Below are 23943 nucleotides of genomic sequence, written 5' to 3'. Positions count from 1 at the left end.
TATATACTCTTCTCTTAAACAGCGCCACAGTTTGTTTGAATGTTGTTAAAATAAAAAAAAGATAGTCAGCTGGTGTCTGACGTCACCGAGAGGTCAGCTGACAAAACAGGAAGTGAGGGGCTTCCCGGAGCTCCAGGGATCCAGCTCAGCCAGAGAGTCCACAGCACAACTTTATTTTGAAGGATTCAGCGCGAAGGAAGGTGAGAATTGATAAAAACATGAGCTAGCGGGCTGCTAACATATGAACAGGTTGCTAACAAGGTGCTAACATATGAACAGGCTGCTAACAAGGTGCTAACATATGAACAGGCTGCTAACAAGCTGCTAACATATGAACAGGTTGCTAACCAGCAGCTAATATATGAACAGGTTGCTAACAAGGTGCTAACATATGAACAGGCTGCTAACAAGCTGCTAACATATGAACAGGTTGCTAACCAGCTGCTAACATATGAACAGGTTGCTAACAAGCTGCTAACATATGAACAGGTTGCTAACAAGGTGCTAACATATGAACAGGTTGCTAACAAGCTGCTAACATATGAACAGGTTGCTAACCAGCTGCTAACATATGAACAGGTTGCTAACAAGGTGCTAACATATGAACAGGTTGCTAACAAGCTGCTAACATATGAACAGGTTGCTAACAAGCTGCTAACATATGAACAGGTTGCTAACAAGGTGCTAACATATGAACAGGTTGCTAACCAGCTGCTAACATATGAACAGGTTGCTAACAAGGTGCTAACATATGAACAGGTTGCTAACCAGCTGCTAACATATGAACAGGTTGCTAACAAGGTGCTAACATATGAACAGGTTGCTAACCAGCTGCTAACATATGAACAGGTTGCTAACCAGCTGCTAACATATGAACAGGTTGCTAACCAGCTGCTAACATATGAACAGGTTGCTAACCAGCTGCTAATATATGAACAGGTTGCTAACCAGCAGCTAATATATGAAAAGGCTGCTAACATATGAACAGGTTGCTAACAAGGTGCTAACATATGAACAGGTTGCTAACCAGCAGCTAATATATGAAAAGGCTGCTAACATATGAACAGGTTGCTAACAAGGTGCTAACATATGAACAGGTTGCTAACCAGCAGCTAATATATGAAAAGGCTGCTAACATATGAACAGGTTGCTAACAAGGTGCTAACATATGAACAGGTTGCTAACCAGCAGCTAATATATGAAAAGGCTGCTAACATATGAACAGGTTGCTAACAAGGTGCTAACATATGAACAGGTTGTTAACAAGCTGCTAACATATGAACAGGTTGCTAACAAGCTGCTAACATATGAACAGGTTGCTAACAAGCTGCTAACAGGCTGCTAACAGGGGGAGGCAGTAGCTCAGTCCATAGACACTTGGCTTGGGAACCGGAGGGTGGCCGGTTCAAGTCCTGCATGGACGGAAGTTGGAGAGGTGCCAGTTCACCTCCTTGGCACTGCCGAGGTGCCCTTGAGCAAGCACTGAGCTCCCCGTGTTGTCACTGTGTGGATTGTGTTCTGTATGTTCCGTGTTCACATGGATGGGTTACATACAGAGATGTTTGCATGTTGCTGTGTGTGGAACAATAAAGAGGAATCTTAACAGATGAACAGACTGCAGACAGGCCAAACGTCTCAATGCAAAACAATACGACATTCAGTGAAAAGTGATTTTGCTTCAGTGAAGTTTCAGGTCACATTCAATGTTAATATTAAAGTGAATGTTAATAAAGTTAATGTCAATCAAGTCAGTGTTGATAAAGTCAGTGTTGATAAAGTTAATGCTAATAAAGCTCATATTGATAAACTTGTACTGATAATTGTAATTGATTATCTGTCAACAGTATGGAGGATGATGAACTTCCGTCAGAGGATGGGATGGGTGGGCGTGGCTCTCTACCTGCTGCTCAGCATCATGGTGGTGTACTATGTCTTTGAGGTGCACACACTCAGTTTGGAGCGTGTGCAGGGAGGTGGCGTCAGTCTTTCAGCTCCACCCTCTGCTTTCACCTGGTCTCACCTGCTGTCACTTCCTGTCTGGATATGGGCGTCGGTCTTCCTGCTGCCGTACCTCCAGCTCTTCCTTTTCCTGTTCTCGTGCACGAGAGCTGACCCCCGTGCCGTCGGTTACTGTGTACTTCCTGTCTGCATCGCCCTGCTGTGTAGTCGCCGCCACGCCACCCAGAGACCGACCAATCACAGGGCAGGGTCAGTGATTGACACATAGAGAGGACAAATCGGAGAGGCCGCAGTGGCTCTGGACTGTTGTGTTGCATGTGATGTCACTTCCTGTGTGCCTTTTGAACTGTAACATTCCCATTGGACTTTAACCCTCCACCCTGTCTTGACAGGAGCGGTCAGTGCTGCCCTCAGTGTCGACTGACAGGACCTCAGTCTGCAACTGTCAATCGTTCACTTGTTGTTTTGTTGTGACATCACAGACAGCCCCGGGCTGTGATTGGCTGGAGGGTGTTGAATATGGGGGCAGCAGCACATCCAGTAACCACACCTACTTTAACCGGTCACCTGAAACATGGTTACTGCTGCCATGGTTACTGCAGGTACATTTTTTGAACAGAGCTTGTGGTATGTTTCTATAATAACATGAGTCACATCACATGCTGGTTACCATGACAACTCTAAACACAAATTAAAAGTTGAAACTTCGCTTTGTTTTTTTCATTTTATTGAAGTGACGACTGAGGGAAGACAAAGAGTTGTTTCTAGCTGCTCCCTCTCACCTGTCCCCATCTGTCCTCACCAATAGAAAGAGGATGTCCACTCAGGACTGATTCTGGATCAGGCAGCGATTGATTCGTAGGAGAAGAAGCAGACATTTTAGCAAACCCTTTCTTTACCTGAGACACCTGTTACAGCTTTATTTATGTTTCTACTCAGTCATATGACTGATCACCTGACATCATCATCCACAGTTCAAACAGGTAAACCTGTGACGTCATCATGTCTCAGACAGAGTCCTGGGTGCTTCATGGTTTAAGTCTTTTGGCTGGACATTGTCTCTCACATTTTGATGACTCGTCTTCATCACTGCCTTCATCACTGTCCTCGTCTTCCTCACCTGCAGCAGGTAAAACAGGTGAATGTGACATCATCTAACACGGATCTGTGGTGTACAGCTGCTCAGTTTACCTATGACGTCAATAAAACATCAACAGGTTGAAAAAAAACTTCCACCAAAGTCAAACTGGTTCAGAGCTGGTTCCACATGTGAACCTTGTAGGAACCAGTTTGTTTTTTCTTAAAGCTACATCACCACACACGTGACTACGCATCAACTGTATCAAATAAACTAGACTTCATATATATTATATACATTCAGTACAACCGGAGTTCTCTCTCTATCGCTCTCTCTCTCTCTCTGTCCTCTCTGTGCCCTCTCGCTCTCTCTCTCGCTCTGTCTCTCTCTCTGCCCCCGCTCTCTCTCTCTGTCTCTCTCTCGCTCTCTCTGGGTGGTGTTAGCATCAGGTAACTGACCAGGTCCGCAGGCTCCTCGCTCTCTCTCTGTCTCTCTCTCGCTCTCTCTGTCTGTCCTCTCTCGCTCTCTCTGTCTGTCCTCTCTCTCTCTGTCTGTCCTCTCTCTCTGTCTGTCCTCTCTCTCTCTCTCTCTCTCTCTCTCGGTGGTGTTAGCATCAGGTTACTGACCAGGTCCGCAGGCTCCTCTCTCTCTCTCTCTCTCTGTCTCTCTCTCGCTCTCGCTCTCTCTGTCTGTCCTCTCTCTGTCTCTCTCTCTCTGTCTCTCTCTCTTTCTGTCTGTCCTCTCTCTCTCTCTCTGTCTGTCCTCTCTCTCTGTCTCTCTCTCTCTCTCCCTCTCTCTCTCGGTGGTGTTAGCATCAGGTAACTGACCAGGTCCGCAGGCTCCTCTCTCTCTCTCTCTCTCGACCAGTTCACTGAGAATCTGTGACACGTTCACGTTCAGCTCCTTTATTCCGTCAATCAGAGAACTCAGGTCATGTTCCACTTGAACGCAGATTCTCTGTGTGTGTTTGTCTCTGAGCTTCAGCTCCGCTAACAGCGACACGGCCATCGTTACTGACGTCATCACGCTTCAGCTCCGCTAACAGCGACACGGCCATCTTTACTGACGTCATCACGCTTCAGCTCCGCTAACAGTGACACGGCCATCTTTACTGACGTCATCACGCTTCAGCTCCGCTAACAGCGACACGGCCATCGTTATGACGTCATCACGCACTCTCTGTTGCCTTCAAGTACCTTACGTAAAATCCAGTCATAGAAACACTGAGTAGAGCACATGTCCTGATATGAACCAGGAACAGAGACCACGTGTCTCCTGTTTTAGCTTCTCTACACTGACTTCCTGTCACATTTAGAATGTAAACTTCTCCTCACCTACATTAATACATTAATACATGGCACTATCAAACCTTCAAGAGCCCACAGTACCATATCACCCCACTAGAGGCAGCACTCTGATCTGTCGTGTGTGACCCTGATGAGTTTTTAGATTTGTATTTGTCTTGTGAGTTGTTTATTATTTGTCTTCTCGAGTTGAATCTGTTCACTCTGTGGTTTTAATCTTTTTATTCTTTATCTTGACTGAATCACTTTTTTAATTCGATGACCTGTGACTCAGATTACCGCCAATTTTAGTTTTAGATTACCGCCAAATGCGACCTACGGAAATGAACCGGAAGTTATCATCAGCCAAATGTGGCAAGTAGTTTGACAACAAAGCTGTGATCCTCTGGACATCGGACGGAGCTGGTTATTATTGGTTATTGTTGGTTATTGTTGGTTATTGTTGGTTATCACTGGTTATTATTGGTTATTGATCAGTTGATCGGCCGCTCTACAGACTCTACGGACAAGATTTTGTTTCTACTTCCGGTCTGGTCCCGGTTGGACCCGGTGAGTTTGTGTTTTATTCACAGAGCTAACACCGTTAGCATTAGCACGTAGCAGAGACAGGCGGTTTCACTGAGGAGGCTAACTGAAGCTAACTGAAGCTAACTGATGCTATCTGAAGCTAACTGATGCTATCTGAGGCTATCTGAAGCTAACTGATGCTATCTGAGGCTATCGAAGCTAACTGATGCTATCTGAGGCTATCTGAAGCTAACTGATGCTATCTGAGGCTATCGAAGCTAACTGATGCTATCTGAGGCTATCTGAGGATATCTGAAGCTATCTGAAGCCAACTGAGGCTAACTGAAGCTAACTGAAGCTATCTGAGGCTAACTGAAGCTATCTGAAGCCAACTGAGGCTAACTGAAGCTATCTGAGGCTAACTGAAGCTAACTGAAGCTATCTGAGGCTAACTGCTGTCATATTGATCAGTTACTAATCCGACTGATCGATAGTCAGACAGGACTGAAACACAAACATACGTGTTTGTCTTACTGCAGCTGAGGGGACACTCATCACAGTAAAGATAGAGACATACAGTAAAGACAGAGACATACAGTAAAGACAGAGACATACAGTAAAGATAGAGACATACAGTAGAGACAGAGACAGACAGTAGAGACAGAGACATACAGTAAAGACAGAGACATACAGTAAAGATAGAGACATACAGTAAAGACAGAGACAGACAGTAGAGATAGAGACATACAGTAAAGACAGAGACATACAGTAAAGATAGAGACATACAGTAAAGACAGAGACAGACAGTAGAGACAGAGACATACAGTAAAGACAGAGACATACAGTAAAGACAGAGACATACAGTAGAGACAGAGACATACAGTAAAGATAGAGACATACAGTAAAGACAGAGACAGACAGTAGAGACAGAGACATACAGTAAAGATAGAGACATACAGTAAAGACAGAGACAGACAGTAGAGACAGAGACATACAGTAAAGATAGAGACATACAGTAGAGACAGAGACATACAGTAGAGATAGAGACAGACAGTAAAGACAGAGACAGACAGTAGAGACAGAGACATACTGTAAAGATAGAGACATACAGTAAAGACAGAGACAGACAGTAGAGACAGAGAGTTGACATACAGTAGACAAAGACATACAGTAAAGATAGAGACAGACAGTAGAGACAGAGACAGACAGTTGACAGACAGTAGAGACAGAGACAGAAGACTAACCTGACATTGTCCCGGTGTTGGTAGTAAACATGTGTGAGGAGCAGACGGTGTCTCTGGTTGATGTTCTGGAGGAAGATGAGGAGCTGGAGGAAGAAGCTTCAGCTGTTCTGGCAGGAAGTGACTCGGATCACTGCTCCTACCCCCAGGTACGCATTGCACACAATGACCAGCAGGTGGCACCAGCCAGTTATTATTAATATTGTTATATTATTATTAGAGAGGGTAACACACTGTGTGCGTGTGTTTTTTCAGGGCTACGTGAAGCGTCAAGCTCTGTACGCCTGTAACACTTGTACACCAAAAGGTGGAGAAGCAGCAGGAGTGTGTTTGGCGTGTTCATATAAATGTCATGAAGGTCACGACCTCTTTGAACTCTACACCAAGAGGTGAGCAAACACATCATCAGGACACTTTGAATCCCTGATCAATATGTCCACAATATCGTCCTCAGACAGATGTGAGTTACCATCTGAGCCATGTGCTGTTTACATGTGAAGGACGTAAACCTGTGGTGGTAATAACAATATTTTCACGCTCCGTAAATCAATGAACCAGAATAAATGATAAAAGAACTGAAACTGTGTTTGTAAATAAATATTATTGTTTGTTTGTTTTATTTTTTCTTCTGTTTGTTTGTTTCTGCAGGAACTTTCGTTGTGACTGTGGAAACAGGAAGTTCACAGAGCTGCAGTGTAAACTCCATCCTGTTAGTCCACATCCAGTAAAATGACACAAATGAAATGAACACACGTGTTTTTCAGCTGTAAACTGATTTAACACGTTCATGGTTTTAGTATCATTTTTATTATCAGCTGTTCAAGGGTTGAACATGGCTCATAACGCCACCTGGTGTTTTAAACCATCTTGGACCTTGGGTCAGTTTTAGAAGTGGGTGGAGTCAGATTCAGAAGTGAAGTTATACTTCAAATAAACATCAGTTCATCATGGGTCAAACATGGCAGAAGAATCTGTTACCTGGCGTCCTCATAAATACATAAACACCTGTCAGGTCCCTATAACGTCTGTTAATGGTTGGTCCCCACAAAGCTCGTTAAACACGAGTGGTGTGTTTCAGGATAAAGACGAGGTCAACAGTCTGAATAAATACAGTCACAACTTCTTTGGAGCTTACTGCACCTGCAGCCGACCTTATCCAGACCCCGACGACCAGGTGAGACACCACAGCCTCTCAGCAGACCCCCAGGTGAGCTCTGCTCGCCACTGAATGTCTCTCTCTGATTGGCTGATTTGGTCTCCAGGTGGAGGACGAGATGATTCAGTGTGTGGTGTGTGAGGACTGGCTGCACGGCAGGGTGAGTACAACAGTACATCTGCAGTCATGTTACCTCCCATGATGCTTTGCCTGAGGAGGTTTAGACAAAAGTCATCAAACAGGTGTTATGAGTTAAAGGTCCAGTGTGGAAGATTCAGGTGGAAGATTTTATATAAAATAATCCTCATGATGTTTTCACTCGTGTGTTTCATCTAAATAGTATGAATTGTTGTTTTTTTCACCCTAGAAAAGACCCTTTATATTTAAATACTTTATATTTATGTACATTATATTTATGTACTTTATATTTATGTACATTATATTTAAATACTTTATATTTATGTACATTATATTTAAATACTTTATTTTTAAGTACATTATATTTATGTACTTTATATTTATGTACTTTATATTTAAATACTTTATATTTATGTCCTTTATATTTACATACTTTATATTTATGTACATTATATTTATGTACTTTATATTTAAATACTTTATATTTATGTCCTTTTTATTTAAATACTTTATTTTTAAGTACTTTATATTTAAATACTTCATATTTATGTACTTTATATTTACATACTTTATATTGATGTACTTTATATTTACATACTTTATATTTATGTACTTTATATTTACATACTTTCAGCTGCAACATGACACTTCACCACTAGATGTCACTAAATTCTACACACTGTACCTTTAAGTCCTGTGCTCTAACTGCAACTCCACTCAAACAAACACTCCACACTTTCTTAATTAAATAATCTGAATGGTGCCGTGTACTTGTTGTGGTGCCCCCTGGTGGTCAACCCTCACTGACCTCACCTGTACCTGCAGCACCTGGGCTGTGTGATTCCCGACTGTGTCGAGCTGCAGGAGATGATTTGTGAGCTGTGTATGAATAAAAATGATTTCCTGTGGACCTACGCTGATCTGCTGGCAGGTAAGTCACCGACTCACAGCTGCCGTGTGACGTGTTTCCTGTATGTGACGTAATTCCTGTTCAGTCTCAGGTGCAGCGGCACAGGTGAAGGAGGAGACAGGAGGAGAATCAAACACCGATGCTCCTGACAAACCACAGGTGAGAGGGTTCCACTGGCTCACATTCATGTACGCTCGACCATTCTTTTTGAAGCATGTCACTGATGAACGACCTATAAGGTGGATCAGGTGGATGATGTCATCGAGCCCAGCAGTAAGCGGAGTCGCGAGGAGGCGGAGTCGAGCTGCAGATTGAAGCAACCGCAGAGGACTGGTCAGAACAGACTCCGGTCGGGGGCTGTGTTCTGGCCGTCAGGGTGGCGCTCCAAACTCTGCTCCTGCACCGGCTGCCAGGTAACGTGGCTGACGCACTCATGATGTCAGTGTGAGGTCATAGGCTTATGATTTGACTAATTTGATCGATGGAACATGTCACATGACGTAAACACATAGTTTAGTACAAACCGCACAGCGACTGGTGGATTTTTAAATGATCTAAATGTTTGTGACTAAACTACGAGCAAACAGCAACATGACAACGTGTAAAAAAAACTGCCGGTGGCGTCACTGACGACCTGTTAGCACGTCAGTCTTCACCTGTCATCTGTGCGTTCTGCAGACAAAGTGAACATCTTCAAACACGTTTCTCTCAGAACTTAAAAAACCAGAACACATCACTCCAGACTTCAGTGTGTAACTGTTCTGTGTCTGTCCTCAGGAGCTTCTGTCACAAGCTAATCTGTCCTTCTTATTGGACGAGTCGGACACCGTCCTCGCCTACGAGAGAAAAGGAAAAAACAACGAACAGAAGCAACAAGGACACGACCCTCTGATGTCAGCACTCGACAACCTGAACCGAGTGCAGCAACTCGAGATCATCCATGGTAAGAAAAACTACCACACCTGAAACTACAAGTGCTACACTTAAAACTACATGTACTACAAATGAAATTAAAAGTACTATACGTGAAAGTACACCTGGAACTACAAGTGCTACACTTAAAACTACATGTACTACAAATGAAATTAAAAGTACTATACGTGAAAGTACACCTGGAACTACAAGTGCTACACTTAAAACTACATGTACTACAAATGAAATTAAAAGTACTATACGTGAAAGTACACCTGGAACTACAAGTGCTACACATTTTGTTTGTTGTGTTCTTTTGTTTCAGGGTACAACGACATGAAAACTGAACTGAAGGATTTTCTGCAGACATTTGCAGCTGAAGGAAAGGTCAGTGACCTCTGATGTCATGTGACTGTTCTCTGATAGGTCAGTGACCTCTGATGTCATGTGACTGTTCTCTGATAGGTCGTGACCTCTGATGTCATGTGACTGTTCTCTGATAGGTCGTGACCTCTGATGTCATGTGACTGTTCTCTGATAGGTCGTGACCTCTGATGTCATGTGACTGTTCTCTGATAGGTCGTGACCTCTGATGTCATGTGACTGTTCTCTGATAGGTCGTGACCCCTGATGACATCCGTCTGTTCTTTGAGCAGCAGCAGAGTCGTAAGAGAAGGAGAGTCGACGACGGACGTTTTTACTGCACCTGATCACCTATAACCTTTGACCTCTAATGAACCATGTGATGAGCCTTGGCCTGTTCCTGTCATGTGACATCACTTCCTGTCGATCCGCTGATGTTTGTGATGTCTGGACACTACAGTTTTTATCATCTGTTCATTTTGAAGCTTTGAGACACTGAACGTCTTGTTTTTAATGTTTGTGTCAGAGGTCAAAGGTCACAACTGTAATGTTTATTTGTGTTTTGTTTTTCTTTCGAATGAAAATCAATAAAACTGAACCACAACACCAACACGAACATGATTGATGAACTCGGCTTTGAATCTGTGTTGCTTGTTGACGTCATCACTGTGTTTGTCGTTGGCCAGATGCTGCTCCAGATGTTGCTCCGGTAGCGTGGACCCGGTAGCAGGATCTGTGGTTACAAAGGTAACTTCTCATTTCAGCTTTAAAAACACTTTATTCATTTTAGCAAATCACAGCAACTGAAAACAGGAAACACATCTCATGGGTTCAAATGCTAACATGTCTCAGACACTGAATAAATGATTTAATCAGAACGTAAATGTTTGGGTGTAAGAAGACGTCAATTTGTGGAAATCAATTCATCATGATGTCATAATGTAGCACTGCTTTAACGTGTGCAGCCAATAAGATTAGTAATCATCGTGAGGAATCAATGATGTCATGATAGATAATTGATCATTATTAAATGTATTACAATATAAGTGATCGTTGATGGATCAGAGTATGAACAGTGTTGCTGCTCTGACACTTTTCATTCTGTTGGCACCAGATGTGAAAAGGTGATGAACACGTCTTCCTCATCTCTTCATCGGGCAGTAATGCATCATGTCTGATAGTTCAGCTGCTTCAGAGGTTGCGTTAACAACAAAGGGCCAGTTCAGCTTGGAAGCAAACGTACATCAGTACTCTCTGCGTCCCAGAGAGTAATCAGATTACATTGTGTACATGGCACAGTTTTTTTTATTTTTTACTGGATTCTTTGGCAGGAGATCTAATGACCACCACAAGAAGGTCCTTTCAGATTGGTACAAATGTACATTAAGACTCAGGTGAACTGATGAGTCTCAGTGGTCAACGGTCACAGTGACCTCATGAGTCTTGAAAAAAGATCTTGGTTGGTGGAGGTGATTCTAGTGTTGGCTGTTGTGTTAATTTGACTGAGGTCCGTCCATTGATCCAAGGACCTGCTGTGGGAGATGTCCTGACTCCTCCACATCAGTGTTAGATCCCAGTAAATATGGATTTTTAATGTCCATAACTCTTGAACACGATTCCGGGCAGCCATCTTTCAGATTTAAATTGGATTGTTTGTTGAGGCATGGAAGAATCTTTTGCTGGAACAAAACTTGGAATCTCTAAAAAAAAAATCAAGATGAAAATCCACTGGATAAATTAAAATTCAATCTTTTTTCTAACTTGGTGTTTTTTAAAGTTGTGTCTGTCTAATCAAACATGGCCTGAAAGTTCCTGTACAGCTGTACGTGTCTGATGGGAACCCTGGCTGCTGCTGATGTCATCGCGCTGTTGTCAATAGTGTAGGAGTACTGTTCCTCCAGGAACCCTCTGGAAAACTTCTTTGTAGACTTATCGCCCAGACAGGCGGCGAGATGAACAGTGGCTTGGATCTGGAAGAAAGACAGCACCAGAGACATGACCCAGGTGACGATGTAGAACGGGATTCTCACTGTCAGACCAGGGAGGATGAACGGGATGACAACACGGCCTCTCCCTGGTTTACCATATTCTTCTGTGAGACGGACTACAGCCCTCCATGCACCATCTTGTGGAACCCTGAGAGTACTGACCATGATGTTGGGAATCTGGTCTGCTTCCTTCATTGAGTTCCAGTCATCTGGCAGTTTCCCGGGCACGTGTCTTTCATGAGGAATTTCACAGCCACTTTTTGTATTACATAAAAACTTTCTGTGATTAGGTTGTATGAGTCCCGTAGCGATGTCGTACGCTGCCGGAGCAGCGAGGAGACAGTTCCAGGGAGAATACAGGAGCACGTCCTTGATGTTGGACAGAGGCAGCAGACAGGAAGCTGGAATCTTGGAGTCTCTGATCGATCCGTGAGCCACAAAGATGATGTCCACTTCACTCTCGTCGTCTTCATCATCAGACTCGTCCTCATCTGACTTCTGCATGATTTCTTTTTGCATTAACTTAAACAAATCCACAAGTTTGAAGAAAGTCTCCGACCCTGAATTCCATCTCAGCCATTGTCGCACCTGTTCATTCTGGCATGTTTTCATGGCAAACATTAATAATATTTGCTTCTCTTCAAAGCTTCTCTCTGGGTTTTCAATGCTGCGCTTAACTTTGGCTAAAGTTTCCTTGTGCTCACGTTGTTCTTTTTCCATCTCCTCAAGCATCCGCCTGTGAATAAAACAGGTCCAGTTAGCACGACTGCAAACACATTTTACACTGAAATAGAGAATTCTCTGATTGTCGTTGCCTTCCTTGTCCACTCAGATGCTGCTAGCTTTAGCCATAAGTGGATGCAGCTATAGTTGGTTATACATACTGTTGCTGTACTTTAGGGTAGCATTGTTTTAGGGCAGCTGGCGTTTCTATCTACTCTAGGTTGATTTTATTAGAGCATCTGAATCTGGTTGTTTGACCATGTTTCTTTCTGGCTCTTGCTGTGTGTCTGACAACAGTGCCCCCTGCTGCATATCTGCTGTAGATACAAATGCTCTATTACTGCACTGTGCTAAACCCACGTATAAATGACCAGTTGTGTTGAGCAAACTCTTGTAAGAGCTGGATGTTTGTCTGTTTACAGGACAGTGACTTGAGTTGTCTGACTGGTCACAAGCTTGTTGCTGCACGGTGTCTAGTTTAGCCACCAGGTGGTGTTGCATGGTCATGCTTGGTTTGCTGCCATGCCGGAGGAGGGACTGAAAGGTATAGTACGTTTGGTTCTTCAGCCTATGTCATATAAACCCTGAGAGTCCGTACCTCAGGGACACACCTCAGCCAATACTGCCTTTAAATCACAAAGCAGTCTACAGATGCAAAGTTTCAGCACCTGGAATAAAAATGTAATAACTGAGCTCTGTGAGGCTTTACTTTACATAATGACTGAAAAATGAATATATTATATCGCAAATAAGGCAGTGAATTATAATAAGTTATTAATGGTGACAATGAAAATAGATCAATTAGGATGTGAAGGTGTGATGATGCAAAAATTCATCATTGACAGTTAGTTAATTGGCTGCTACAGGATTTTGCTAGGTGGTTGCTGTGGTGTCCAGCTTAAATACCAGGGGAACTTGGTAAAGTTTCTGGTGTCACTCTGAAATTTTACTAGAGGCTGCAGGAAAAGTTCCAGAAAATGTCCAGAGACACTGACATTAGTTCTCACAGACAGAACACGTGAGGAACACGCCTGAAAACAGCTTTAGCTGCTAACAGGTTTCATTAAGGTGTTGCTCTGTGGTTGCTGGTTTGCAGTTATAAATGATGATGCTTTTCTATTAAATTGCATCAAAACCTGATGTACCAACACAACATGGAAGAATATTGATCAAACTGATGAGAGGTGAAGGTCACATTGTAGAAGTGGTTTGGACGTGTTGACCTGTCGGACTCCCGCTGCAGCTCTTTACCTGAGGAAACAAACCTGCAGGAGCAGAAACTGAGAATCACTTACTTCATATCTTCAAACTGATCACTCAGGGTCCGCGTCATCTTTTTGATCGCCTTGGCTGTGTCTCGCAGGGATTGGCTAGCTTCAGTCACGTTATTGTTCTTGATCAGGTCTGTCCAGTTGTCGATCGCCTCAGGAAGTGCAAATGCCATTCCAATGGCTCCTCCCACAACCTGATGATTGATGGAAACAGATCAGTAAAGGATTAATTATCAGATGATCAAATTATCCTTCATTAAAAACATTCAATCAAAGGTCTAGTGTGTAGAATTCAGTGACATCTAGTGGTGAAGTGTCATGTTGCAGCTGAACACCCCTCCCCTCCCCCCCTCCTTCCAAACATGAAGAAGAACCTGCGGCAGCTTCAGTCGTCATCAAAACTCAAAAGGTTTTAGTTTGTTCAGTCTGGACTAATGTAAAGAACATGGAGGCCTCTGTAGAGAGGGTCCCCTCCATGTAAATATAAAGTATATAAATATAAAGTATGTAAATATAAAGTGTTTAAATATAAAAGGTATTTTCTGGGGTAAAGAAAACTACAATTCATATAATTTAGATGAAACGAACTCGTGAAAACATCATGAGGATGATTCTACATTAGATTTCTGCTGATAGATCCTTTCACCTGAATCTGACTCACTGGAGCTTTAAGAAAGGAATAAGAGAAGTGTGTGAATACAGGAAGTTGATCTCACCATGCTGCCTCCTTTGAGCACTGTTTTCATTCCAGTCACAGATATTTCCTTGATCAGCTGCTGAGCTCCTTTAGCAAACAAAAAGTTACATTTCTTCCCACTGGCGCGGAGCGTGAAAATTGTTAAAAATCCAGCGGCTGTCACCATTATAGGGAGGCTGTGGCCGATGCCGTGGCCTAACATGGGATCACACGCCAGGTTTTGTGGCCCTCCACCAAAAGACAAATACGGCTCGTCGCCGACCATTCTGAAGTCGATCTTCGTCCTCACTCCACTTCGTCTCGCCACAGCTCTCAGAATGTCAGTCAGAATGTGTCTGTCCACATCGTCCGGATTGGGGAATCTGTTCGCTGCCGTCTTTTCAGCCTTTAGTTTCTCGAACAGTTGCTGAATGTTTCTTGCACATTTGTTGCTGTTCTCTTCAATTTTCTTTGCATCTTTCATGGTGTCGCTGGACATGAAGTGCTCGATGAGTTTAGCTGTTATAGAGATGATGGCACCTGCTCCTAAATATGTTGATCCTAACAAACCTAAAAATGGAGCAGCTGCTCCGCCAGTGAGGAAAGTGATGCCTGCGCCCATCACACACGCAGCCCCCACCACAGCCACCGAGCTGCCCACACATTCACCACCTTTACATTTCTGCGTGAGGGACTCTAGCTCCACGGCCAGTTTGATCAGCTGGTCCGCACAGCGCCTCCTCTGTTCGATCCAGGAGAAGATCTGGTCCAGCAGCTCGTCAGCGGTGGTCATGATGTTTCCAGAAGTTTGTCAGTGAGATCAACGGGAGGCTGGAAGACAAAGGTCAGACGTCAGGTTAGAGAGAGAATGTTTGTCTTTAAAGAGACAAACACATTCAGTCATGTTTACATGAAGACGATTTAACATCTCTGCTGAAACATGTGGAGTTACAGAGAAGACAGATCCACATGATTCTCAACAGGAGTGAGGAGCTGAACCTGCTCTCCAAGCTCAGAGTGGAGGAGGGGAAAGCCCCTGGTATTGACAGGATTCCTGTAGAGTTCTACAAAGAGTTCTGGAGCGAGATGGGCGGAGATCTTTTAAACGTTTTTAATGAGAGTTTTAGAGACGTTGCTGCCGATAAGCTGCAGGAGAGCAGTGAATCCTCTCATGCCCAAAAAAGGAGACCGACAGGAGATTAAGAACTGGTGTCCTGTGTCCCTCCTCTGCACAGACTACAAGAACCTGTCCATGTGCTGGCAAACCACCTGAGAGAGGTGATGGACCAAGTGATCCACCAAGACCAGACCTACTGTGTGCCTGGTAGGTCTATCCTGGAAAATGTGTCCTTAATTCGAGATATTTTGGACATTTCTAGTTCTTTGGGTGTAAAAACTGGTCTCATTTCTATAGACCAGGAAAAGGCTTTTGACCGGGTTCAGCACCTTTACCTCTGGAAAACTCTGGAGAGTTTCAGCCTCAGCCCAGGTCTCATGGCTACGATCAAGGTTTTGTACCAAGACATTGAGAGTGTATTAAAATAATTAATGGAGGTCTGAGGACACCTTTTAAAGTGCACAGGGGGGTGAGACAGGGCGGCTCCCTCTCAGGGCTGCCGTATGCACTAGCCATTGAACCCGTGTTGTGCAAAATCAGAGCCAAAGTTGAAGAGTCACTTTTTATCAGCTTATGCTGACGACATTGTTTTTATTAACAACCAAGAGGAGATCAGCCAGCTGGGGAACACTGTCCAAGACTTCAGTATTAATTCAGCAGCAAAGGTCAACTGGGAAAAGAGCGAAGCATTAGCAGTGGGGAGCTGGAGGGGGGGGGGGGGGTTGACCTGGAAAAGGAATGGTTTTAAATATCTTGGTGTGTATGTTGGGAAAGAAAACCTAGTTCAGAAAAACTGGGAGGGGTTGTGGAAGAAATAAAAGGAAGATTAGCAAAGAGGAAATGGCATGAAATCCATTCAGCAGAGCAGGAGCACCTGAGCAGGTGGGCTGAGGGACTGACGGAGGAGGAGGTCAAGATGGAGAGGAAACTCCTTTTACAGAACTGGGCTTCGCACCGAATCTGCAGGGGACCTCGGGACCCTTGTTATGTGGAACAGATTGTAAACTGGTGGACATGCACACAGCGGACACAGTGTGGAGACAGAAACTGGATGTGGACAGGAGAGTAAAACCTATTAAAACAAAGAAACACATCTACAACGGAGGATTTTACATGGTGCTGTTGCTGTAAACGCTTTTATATCTGTTTTTAATCCTGTTTCTAACGAGTGTCCATTTTGTTATAAACAACATGCTCTCAGAACACCTTAACTTTATCTTATCTTATCTACTACAAGAGAGCTGACGCCTCGAAGAGGCAGCTGCTCAACTCGAAAGTAGGAGAGAACAAAATGTTCGGCAGCAGACAGAGCAAAGTGGAGGGAAAGACAGGGCGGGAGCACTTCCTGTTTTCTCTCCTCGGTCGAGGCCAGAGTTGTTATTGTTGAACAACATGGAGGCTTCTGTTGATGGATGGTGCATCAAAGACGACTTCAACATTCCTTTGAAGTGAAGAGTCAGTGTTTGTTGCTTCTATTTAGTGTCATGATTTTTTAATTGTATTTATAAATAAAGGTTTTAAAACAATCAACATCTGCCCCTCCCTCCCTCTCTCTGTCTCTCCCCCTCCCTCCCTCTCTCTGTCTCTCCCCCTCCCTCCCTCTCTCTGTCTCTCTCTGTCTCTCCCCCTCCCTCTCTGTCTCTCCCCCTGCCTCTCTCTCTCTCTGTCTCTCCCCCTGCCTCTCTCTCTCTCCCCCTGCCTCTGTCTCTCCCTCTCTCTCTCTCTGTCTCTCCCCCTCCCTCCCTCTCTTTGTCTCTCTCTGTCACTCCCCCTCCCTCTCTCTCTCTCTGTCTCTCCCTCTCTCTGTCTCTCCCCCTCCCTCTCTCTCTCTCTCTCTGTCTCTCCCCCTGCCTCTGTCTCTCCCTCTCCCTCTCTTTGTCTCTCCCCCTCCCTCCCTCTCTCTGTCTCTCCCCCTCCCTCGCTCTCTCTGTCTCTCCCCCTCCCTCCCTCTCTGTCTCTCCCCCTCCCTCCCTCTCTTTGTCTCTCTCTGTCTCCCCCTCCCTCTCTCTCTCTCTGTCTCTCCCCCTGCCTCTGTCTCTCTCTCTCTCTCTCTGTCTCTCCCCCTCCCTCTCTTTGTCTCTCTCTGTCTCTCCCCCTCCCTCTCTCTCTCTCTGTCTTTCCCCCTGCCTCTGTCTCTCCCTCTCTCTCTCCCCCTCCCTCCCTCTCTCTGTCTCTCCCCCTCCCTCCCTCCCTCCCTCTCTCTCTCTGTCTCTCCCCTTCCCTCCCTCTCTCTCTCTCTCACCCCCTCTTTCTCCCTCCCTCCCTCCCCTCTCATTCTCTGTCTCCTGACTCAGCTGCAGCTTCAGAGTTAGTTAAATATGTTCAATATAAATAATCAGTAATAAACTAGAAAGAACAAACAACACTGTGAATATGAATTAACCCAAATAACGATTATATTTATAGATAAATATTCAACTCAACATAAACACTTGTCTCCCTATAGTTGTGAGGAAACTCATTGACGTAATGTATTTGACGGCCCATAACCCTAACTCTAACCTAAACTAACTCTAACTCTAACCTAAACTAACTGTAACCTAAACTAACTCTAACTCTTACCTAAACTAACTGTAACCTAAACTAACTCTAACCTAAACTAAGTGGAACCTAAACTAACTGTAACCTAAACTAACTCTAACCTAAACTAAGTGGAACCTAAACTAACTCTAACCTAAACTAACTGTAACCTAAACTAACGCTAACTCTTACCTAAACTAACTGGAACCTAAACTAACTCTAACTCTTACCTAAACTAACTGGAACCTAAACTAACTCTAACCTAAACTAACTGGAACCTAAACTAACTCTAACTCTTACCTAAACTAACTCTAACCTAAACTAACTGGAACCTAAACTAACTCTAACCTAAACTAACTCTAACTCACCTAAACTAACTGTAACCTAAACTAACTCTAACTCTAACCTAAACTAACTGTAACCTAAACTAACTGGAACCTAAACTAACTCTAACTCTAACCTAAACTAACTGTAACCTAAACTAACTCTAACTCTAACCTAAACTAACTGTAACCTAAACTAACTCTAACCTAAACTAACTGGAACCTAAACTAACTCTAACTCTTACCTAAACTAACTCTAACCTAAACTAACTCTAACTCTAACCTAAACTAACTCTAACCTAAACTAACTCTAACCTAAACTAAGTGGAACCTAAACTAACTGTAACCTAAACTAACGCTAACTCTTACCTAAACTAACTGGAACCTAAACTAACTCTAACTCTAACCTAAACTAACTGTAACCTAAACTAACTGGAACCTAAACTAACTCTAACCTAAACTAACTCTAACTCACCTAAACTAACTGTAACCTAAACTAACTCTAACTCTAACCTAAACTAACTGTAACCTAAACTAACTCTAACCTAAACTAACTCTAACTCTAACCTAAACTAACTGTAACCTAAACTAACTGGAACCTAAACTAACTCTAACCTAAACTAACTCTAACTCACCTAAACTAACTGTAACCTAAACTAACTCTAACTCTAACCTAAACTAACTCTAACCTAAACTAACTCTAACTCTTACCTAAACTAACTCTAACCTAAACTAACTCTAACTCTAACCTAAACTAACTGGAACCTAAACTAACTCTAACCTAAACTAACTCTAACTCTAACCTAAACTAACTGGAACCTAAACTAACTCTAACTCTTACCTAAACTAACTCTAACCTAAACCCTCAAACAGTCCATTGGATTAGTGAGGACCAGACAAAATGTCCCTGTCCACCACAGAAGGACAGACACACACTCACCTGCTTCATGTGCTCGAGTCTCTTCTGCTCTGATGTCTCTCTCTCTGTTTTATTCTGCTGAAGGAGGAAGTGCTTTTTTATTGGTCGACAAAATAAAAGTGAAACGGCGGAGCAAACCACCTGGCATTTCAAAATAAAAGTCTAAACTCTTTATATACAGTCTATGGTTCACAACAAAATCTAATCAGAGTTTTTGTTCGAAGATAAATGACAGGAAACAGGAAGTAACGTGACACCGCAAATGTTTATTTCATTCATTCAAAGTACAACGTTTGTTTTGTTGTTTTATACTGAGCTGCATGATTGAGCTTTTATTTTGAAAAGTTGTGAACTTGGGTCTGAAGATTGTGTCGTTATGATAATCTACGTCATAAGAGAACACAACCTCACTATGTTATATAAAGTGATGTTCTCCCTCCCTCTGTCTCCCTCCCTCTGTCTCCCTCCCTCTTTTCCTCTCAGTCACGTGACTTCTCAGAAACTAAGCTGCAGCTTCTGAGTGAGAGAAATATGTTCAATATAAACAATCAATAATAAATTAGAAAGATCAAACAATAATAAACTAGAAAGAACAAACAATCAATTACAAACTAGAAACAACAAACAATCAATAATAAACTAGAAAGAACAAACAATCAATAATAAACTAGAAAGAACAAACAATCAATAATAAACTAGAAACAACAAACAATCAATAATAAACTAGAAAGAACAAACAATAATAAACTAGAAAGAACAAACAATCAATAATAAACTAGAAACAACAAACAATCAATAACAAACTAGAAACAACAAACAATCAATAACAAACTAGAAAGAACAAACAATCAATAATAAACTAGAAAGAACAAACAATAATAAACTAGAAAGATCAAGCAATCAATAATAAACTAGAAAGATCAAACAATAATAAACTAGAAAGAACAAACAATCAATAACAAACTAGAAACAACAAACAATCAATAATAAACTAGAAAGAACAAACAATAATAAACTAGAAAGATCAAACAATCAATAATAAACTAGAAACAACAAACAATCAATAACAAACTAGAAAGAACAAACAATCAATAATAAACTAGAAAGAACAAACAATAATAAACTAGAAAGAACAAACAATCAATAATAAACTAGAAAGAACAAACAATCAATAATAAACTAGAAAGAACAAACAATCAATAACAAACTAGAAAGAACAAACAATCAATAATAAACTAGAAAGAACAAACAATAATAAACTAGAAAGAACAAACAATCAATAATAAACTAGAAAGAACAAACAATCAATAATAAACTAGAAAGAACAAACAATCAATAACAAACTAGAAACAACAAACAATCAATAATAAACTAGAAAGAACAAACAATCAATAATAAACTAGAAAGAACAAACAATCAATAACAAACTAGAAACAACAAACAATCAATAATAAACTAGAAAGAACAAACAATCAATAATAAACTAGAAAGAACAAACAATCAATAACAAACTAGAAAGAACAAACAATCAATAATAAACTAGAAAGAACAAACAATAATAAACTAGAAAGAACAAACAATCAATAATAAACTAGAAAGAACAAACAATCAATAATAAACTAGAAAGAACAAACAATCAATAACAAACTAGAAACAACAAACAATCAATAATAAACTAGAAAGAACAAACAATCAATAACAAACTAGAAAGAACAAACAATCAATAACAAACTAGAAAGAACAAACAATCAATAATAAACTAGAAAGAACAAACAATCAATAATAACTAGAAAGAACAAACAATCAATAATAACTAGAAAGAACAAACAATCAATAATAAACTAGAAAGAACAAACAATCAATAATAAACTGAAGTTTGTTTTATTCTGCTTCCTTCGACTTCGTGTTTTTTACGATGATTTAAACTTTTGTTTGGTTGGTTGAGCGTCAGAAAAGACTCATTTTGAGTCTCTTCACAAGAGCAGCAGGACATTTGACAGCTGTCTGTTTACCAAACAAATACATTTAAATCTTTTCCACTGATTAAAATGTAGAAATGTTGTTTCACGTGATCTTTATTCATTTAATAAGTCATATTTCTGTTGAGCCAGCAGTGTTCATGTTCACTGGAGGAACTTGGTCGATCTATTGAGAAGCAGTTGAAGCAGGTTGAACATTAGAGCTGGCACTTACGTCACAATCAATCTGGTTTGACTGAGTCGATAACGAGTAGTTCAATCAAGTCCAATTAGAAAAGCAGGAGTACAGATCATGCAATCGATCTCCTCAGTTGAGTTAGAAATATTAATGCATGCGTCTGCAGATGATCAGATTACAGCAGCAGAGAACGTGAGCTGGTCAATTTAACAGCATCAGTGGCTTTATTCAACATGTGAGAGATTTAAGTATGTTTACATTATTCCAGTGAAGGAAAAGTTTGAAGCAGAATCCGACACTACTGAAGGAACTGGAGACCAAAGCTTCAGACATAATAAAACAACATAAAAACACAACTTGGCTCCATCCTGCTCCTGTGGTGTCATCAAATGTCCACAAGCCCCGACATTAAAATTAGACTGGAAACAGAATCATTTACACCAAGTTTTAAATGTTTTAAACTGTGGTGGAGCACTTAACTGTCTAATCTTATTCATTATCTTCCAGTTACTGATGGTGTAGTCGCTCTTTCTTCCGCAGGTTGAAGACACCTTCAGCTGAGAGAAGATACTGAGGTTCACACCATAAACGAACATCTGACGATCGAAGACGTTGAACCAGAATAAAACTTCAACTGAGCAATGCTGGAAACAATGAGGCAGAGGCTCCGCCCACAGCACAAAGTTCCTCAGTAAGAAGTTGATCAGCATCGACTGACTTCATGACACTCAGTAAACCTGCAGCTGTGAATTCAATGTGTTCCTGAAGCTTTCTGTGAAACAGCTGTTCAAGGAGACGCAAACAAACATCTCGTTCAGAAATGGACCAATAGGAACAGAACAAAGATAGAAATACAACCACTGGAGCATCAATTAGAGGAGGAGGAGCTACAGGTGGAGGATTCTTCATCAATATGTTAACTACTGTTCTGCATTTGGACTTTTGGGGAAGAAAGACATGATGTGTGACTGTGGAGGTGATGGTCAGTCAGAAATGATGGGGACATGTTGTCTCTGCTGGTTATCAGGATCGTCCACTGGCTCAGTTGATGGTTCTTCTCTGTTGTGGAGAATCCCACAGTTCTGGGTCGACCCTGAGTCCATGAAGTCTCTGGATCCCATGATCCTCTCTGGCTCATCCTGCAGTGAGTTCTGTGGTTGCAGTGGATCCGGGGTCAACTCATGCTGAAGGCTTCAGACGATCTGCACATTGATGCTGTGGAAACACTGTTCACACAATCTCTTTGCAGCCAAAGCTGGAATCAAGTGAACCGACTTGTGCTTCATACGAAATCAATGAATTATTGCTTCGACTCTGTGCACGACAGACGGTTGCCTTGGAAACATGCTCAGTGTTGTATAGAAATATTTGTTTCCAAAAAACCAAAGTGCAAAACAGAGAATTTGTTCTAAGAGCATGTCCACGATGTGTCCCGTGGGAGATAAGAGGACAGAGAATGTTCAGCAAGACAAAACATCTCAAGACAAACTCCAGCTTAGTTCAACAAAACCCTAACCCACCAAGTATGTTGCCATAGTAACAGACTTAGTTAAACTGAACTGAAAACCGGGAGTTTCCTTTAACTAATAGTAAGACTAATAGTCAACTAATGCTTTCTGGATCAGGGCCCGGCTCTGATTCCTGTTGAATGAAAAGTTTTAGCAGTTTTATAATCTACCATCATCACGAAGGAAGAGTTTCTGCAGCTTTCAGTAAGTTACAAGACTTTTGAAGAAGAGAATGGAATTAAAGAAGAGTCATAGTTTAAGAAACAGCAGCTTCTCTCTCAGACGACAGACCAGCTGAGCGTCTGTTGTTTTATTACATTGAAAAACAACAGACACAAACTAAACATTTGTCTTTCAGAGCTGAATCTCTAAGTGCGATGTAGCGTTAAAAAATGAACGTCAACATAAATGTGTTTAAGGATCAGTGTGAAACTTTTGAACAATCTGAAGACGTCATAGAAAACCTGCAGTAAAAAACACACTTGTCTACACTACTTGTCCTTCTGAGTTTCTGACAGAAACTAAATGACCAAAAGATGAATTAATGAACGTGAGTTAAAAACCGGTCGCAGACCAGATTCACAGATTCAATCCAGGTTCAAGTCGTTTACATGTTTAGACTGTGAACCAACGTCATGTGACGACTGAGCTTTATTTAGCAGCTTCAGCAGTAAAACTACATTTAAACTTGTTCCAGAGTGAAACTGAACTTTGACCTTTTCACACCTGGAACATCTTCATGGACTCAGAAGGTAAAAGTCCAGACACTCTTTACTCCAGTAGAAATACAAATACTCAAAACTACTCGAGTAAAAGTACAAGTACCGATTGAACCTCTTTACTGCAGTAACGTTAAAAGTTTCCCTGTGAATCATTTCTATCGACTGTGTCTGAACTAGTGTGGAAATAGAGTTCAGAATATCTCACTTGCTCTGACTTAGATTCAAAGATTTGAGAATGGAAAGTGTTCCTTCATGAAGTCCAGAGAAGGTGTGTGACATCTTTGACTTTGTGTTGTTGTGTTACATCAGCACCGACAGACACACAAACACTTTTCTCTGTTGTCTGTTCGAGCTGAATCAAAGGATCAAAGTTCTGAACGTTCACACATTTGTGTTCAAACATAGAAAATAAATATGAAGAACAGTAACCAGGTGTTTGGACTTTGTCACG

General features: G+C 41.8%; 3 protein-coding genes and 2 long non-coding RNA genes across 11 annotated transcripts; 3 read left to right on the top strand and 2 right to left on the bottom strand.

The window, feature by feature from the left end:
• Window positions 1-66: 66 nt before the first annotated feature.
• ubr7 (ubiquitin protein ligase E3 component n-recognin 7) lies at window positions 67-10189 on the top strand. 6 transcript variants are annotated; one of them, XM_069515504.1, is made up of 12 exons: window positions 67-200; window positions 6117-6238; window positions 6345-6478; window positions 6738-6798; window positions 7168-7263; window positions 7352-7405; window positions 8209-8314; window positions 8379-8452; window positions 8542-8706; window positions 9071-9236; window positions 9531-9592; window positions 9823-10189. In XM_069515504.1, the coding sequence occupies exons 2-12, from the start codon at window positions 6122-6124 to the stop codon at window positions 9913-9915; spliced, it is 1128 nt and encodes a 375-aa protein (XP_069371605.1). In that variant the 5' UTR covers window positions 67-200; window positions 6117-6121; the 3' UTR covers window positions 9916-10189. The 6 variants fall into 6 exon arrangements, with proteins under 6 accessions (XP_069371605.1, XP_069371602.1, XP_069371600.1 ...); XM_069515501.1 differs by having other exon boundaries at window positions 8533-8706; XM_069515499.1 differs by lacking the exon at window positions 67-200 and adding an exon at window positions 2962-3097.
• On the top strand, window positions 1853-2227 carry tmem251 (transmembrane protein 251). Its single transcript, XM_020109085.2, has one exon. It carries the CDS (start codon window positions 1853-1855, stop codon window positions 2225-2227), a length of 375 nt encoding a protein of 124 aa, XP_019964644.1.
• LOC109643849 (uncharacterized) lies at window positions 2670-4107 on the bottom strand. The gene is made up of 2 exons (XR_011239444.1): window positions 3865-4107; window positions 2670-3079 (listed from the first exon to the last, which is right to left on the bottom strand). It is a non-coding gene; the product is annotated as an uncharacterized lncRNA (long non-coding RNA).
• A 137-nt stretch (window positions 10190-10326) lies between the features above and the next one.
• LOC109643844 (uncharacterized) lies at window positions 10327-19266 on the bottom strand. 2 transcript variants are annotated; one of them, XM_069515495.1, is made up of 4 exons: window positions 19127-19266; window positions 14267-15057; window positions 13575-13744; window positions 10327-12292 (listed from the first exon to the last, which is right to left on the bottom strand). In XM_069515495.1, exons 2-4 carry the CDS (start codon window positions 15017-15019, stop codon window positions 11356-11358), a joined length of 1860 nt encoding a protein of 619 aa, XP_069371596.1. In that variant the 5' UTR covers window positions 15020-15057; window positions 19127-19266; the 3' UTR covers window positions 10327-11355. The 2 variants fall into 2 exon arrangements, with proteins under 2 accessions (XP_069371596.1, XP_069371597.1); XM_069515496.1 differs by lacking the exon at window positions 19127-19266 and adding an exon at window positions 16218-16788.
• Window positions 12292-23261, top strand: LOC138405648 (uncharacterized). The gene is made up of 2 exons (XR_011239445.1): window positions 12292-12823; window positions 21803-23261. It is a non-coding gene; the product is annotated as an uncharacterized lncRNA (long non-coding RNA).
• Window positions 23262-23943: the final 682 nt, after the last annotated feature.

This window comes from Paralichthys olivaceus, chromosome 19 (genome assembly GCF_024713975.1).
Source record: "Paralichthys olivaceus isolate ysfri-2021 chromosome 19, ASM2471397v2, whole genome shotgun sequence".
Classification (NCBI taxonomy): Eukaryota; Metazoa; Chordata; class Actinopteri; order Pleuronectiformes; family Paralichthyidae; genus Paralichthys; species Paralichthys olivaceus.
The sequence above is the reverse complement of the archived record's forward strand: the minus strand, read 5'-3'. Positions and strand labels throughout refer to the sequence as shown.

Bases quoted from the DNA above. Each gene is read 5' to 3' on its own strand.
- ubr7 (XM_069515498.1), top strand. From the start codon at position 2,962: ATGTCTCAGACAGAGTCCTGGGTGCTTCATGGTTTAAGTCTTTTGGCT. The intron at 7,264-7,351 runs GTGAGACACCAC...TTTGGTCTCCAG, and splicing joins ATCCAGACCCCGACGACCAG to GTGGAGGACGAGATGATTCA. The intron at 8,707-9,070 runs GTAACGTGGCTG...GTCTGTCCTCAG, and splicing joins GCTCCTGCACCGGCTGCCAG to GAGCTTCTGTCACAAGCTAA.
- LOC109643844 (XM_069515495.1), bottom strand. From the start codon at position 15,019: ATGACCACCGCTGACGAGCTGCTGGACCAGATCTTCTCCTGGATCGAA. The intron at 13,745-14,266 runs GTGAGATCAACT...ATCAATCATCAG, and splicing joins TGCTCAAAGGAGGCAGCATG to GTTGTGGGAGGAGCCATTGG. The intron at 12,293-13,574 runs GTAAGTGATTCT...TTTTATTCACAG, and splicing joins GATCAGTTTGAAGATATGAA to GCGGATGCTTGAGGAGATGG.
- tmem251 (XM_020109085.2), top strand. From the start codon at position 1,853: ATGATGAACTTCCGTCAGAGGATGGGATGGGTGGGCGTGGCTCTCTAC.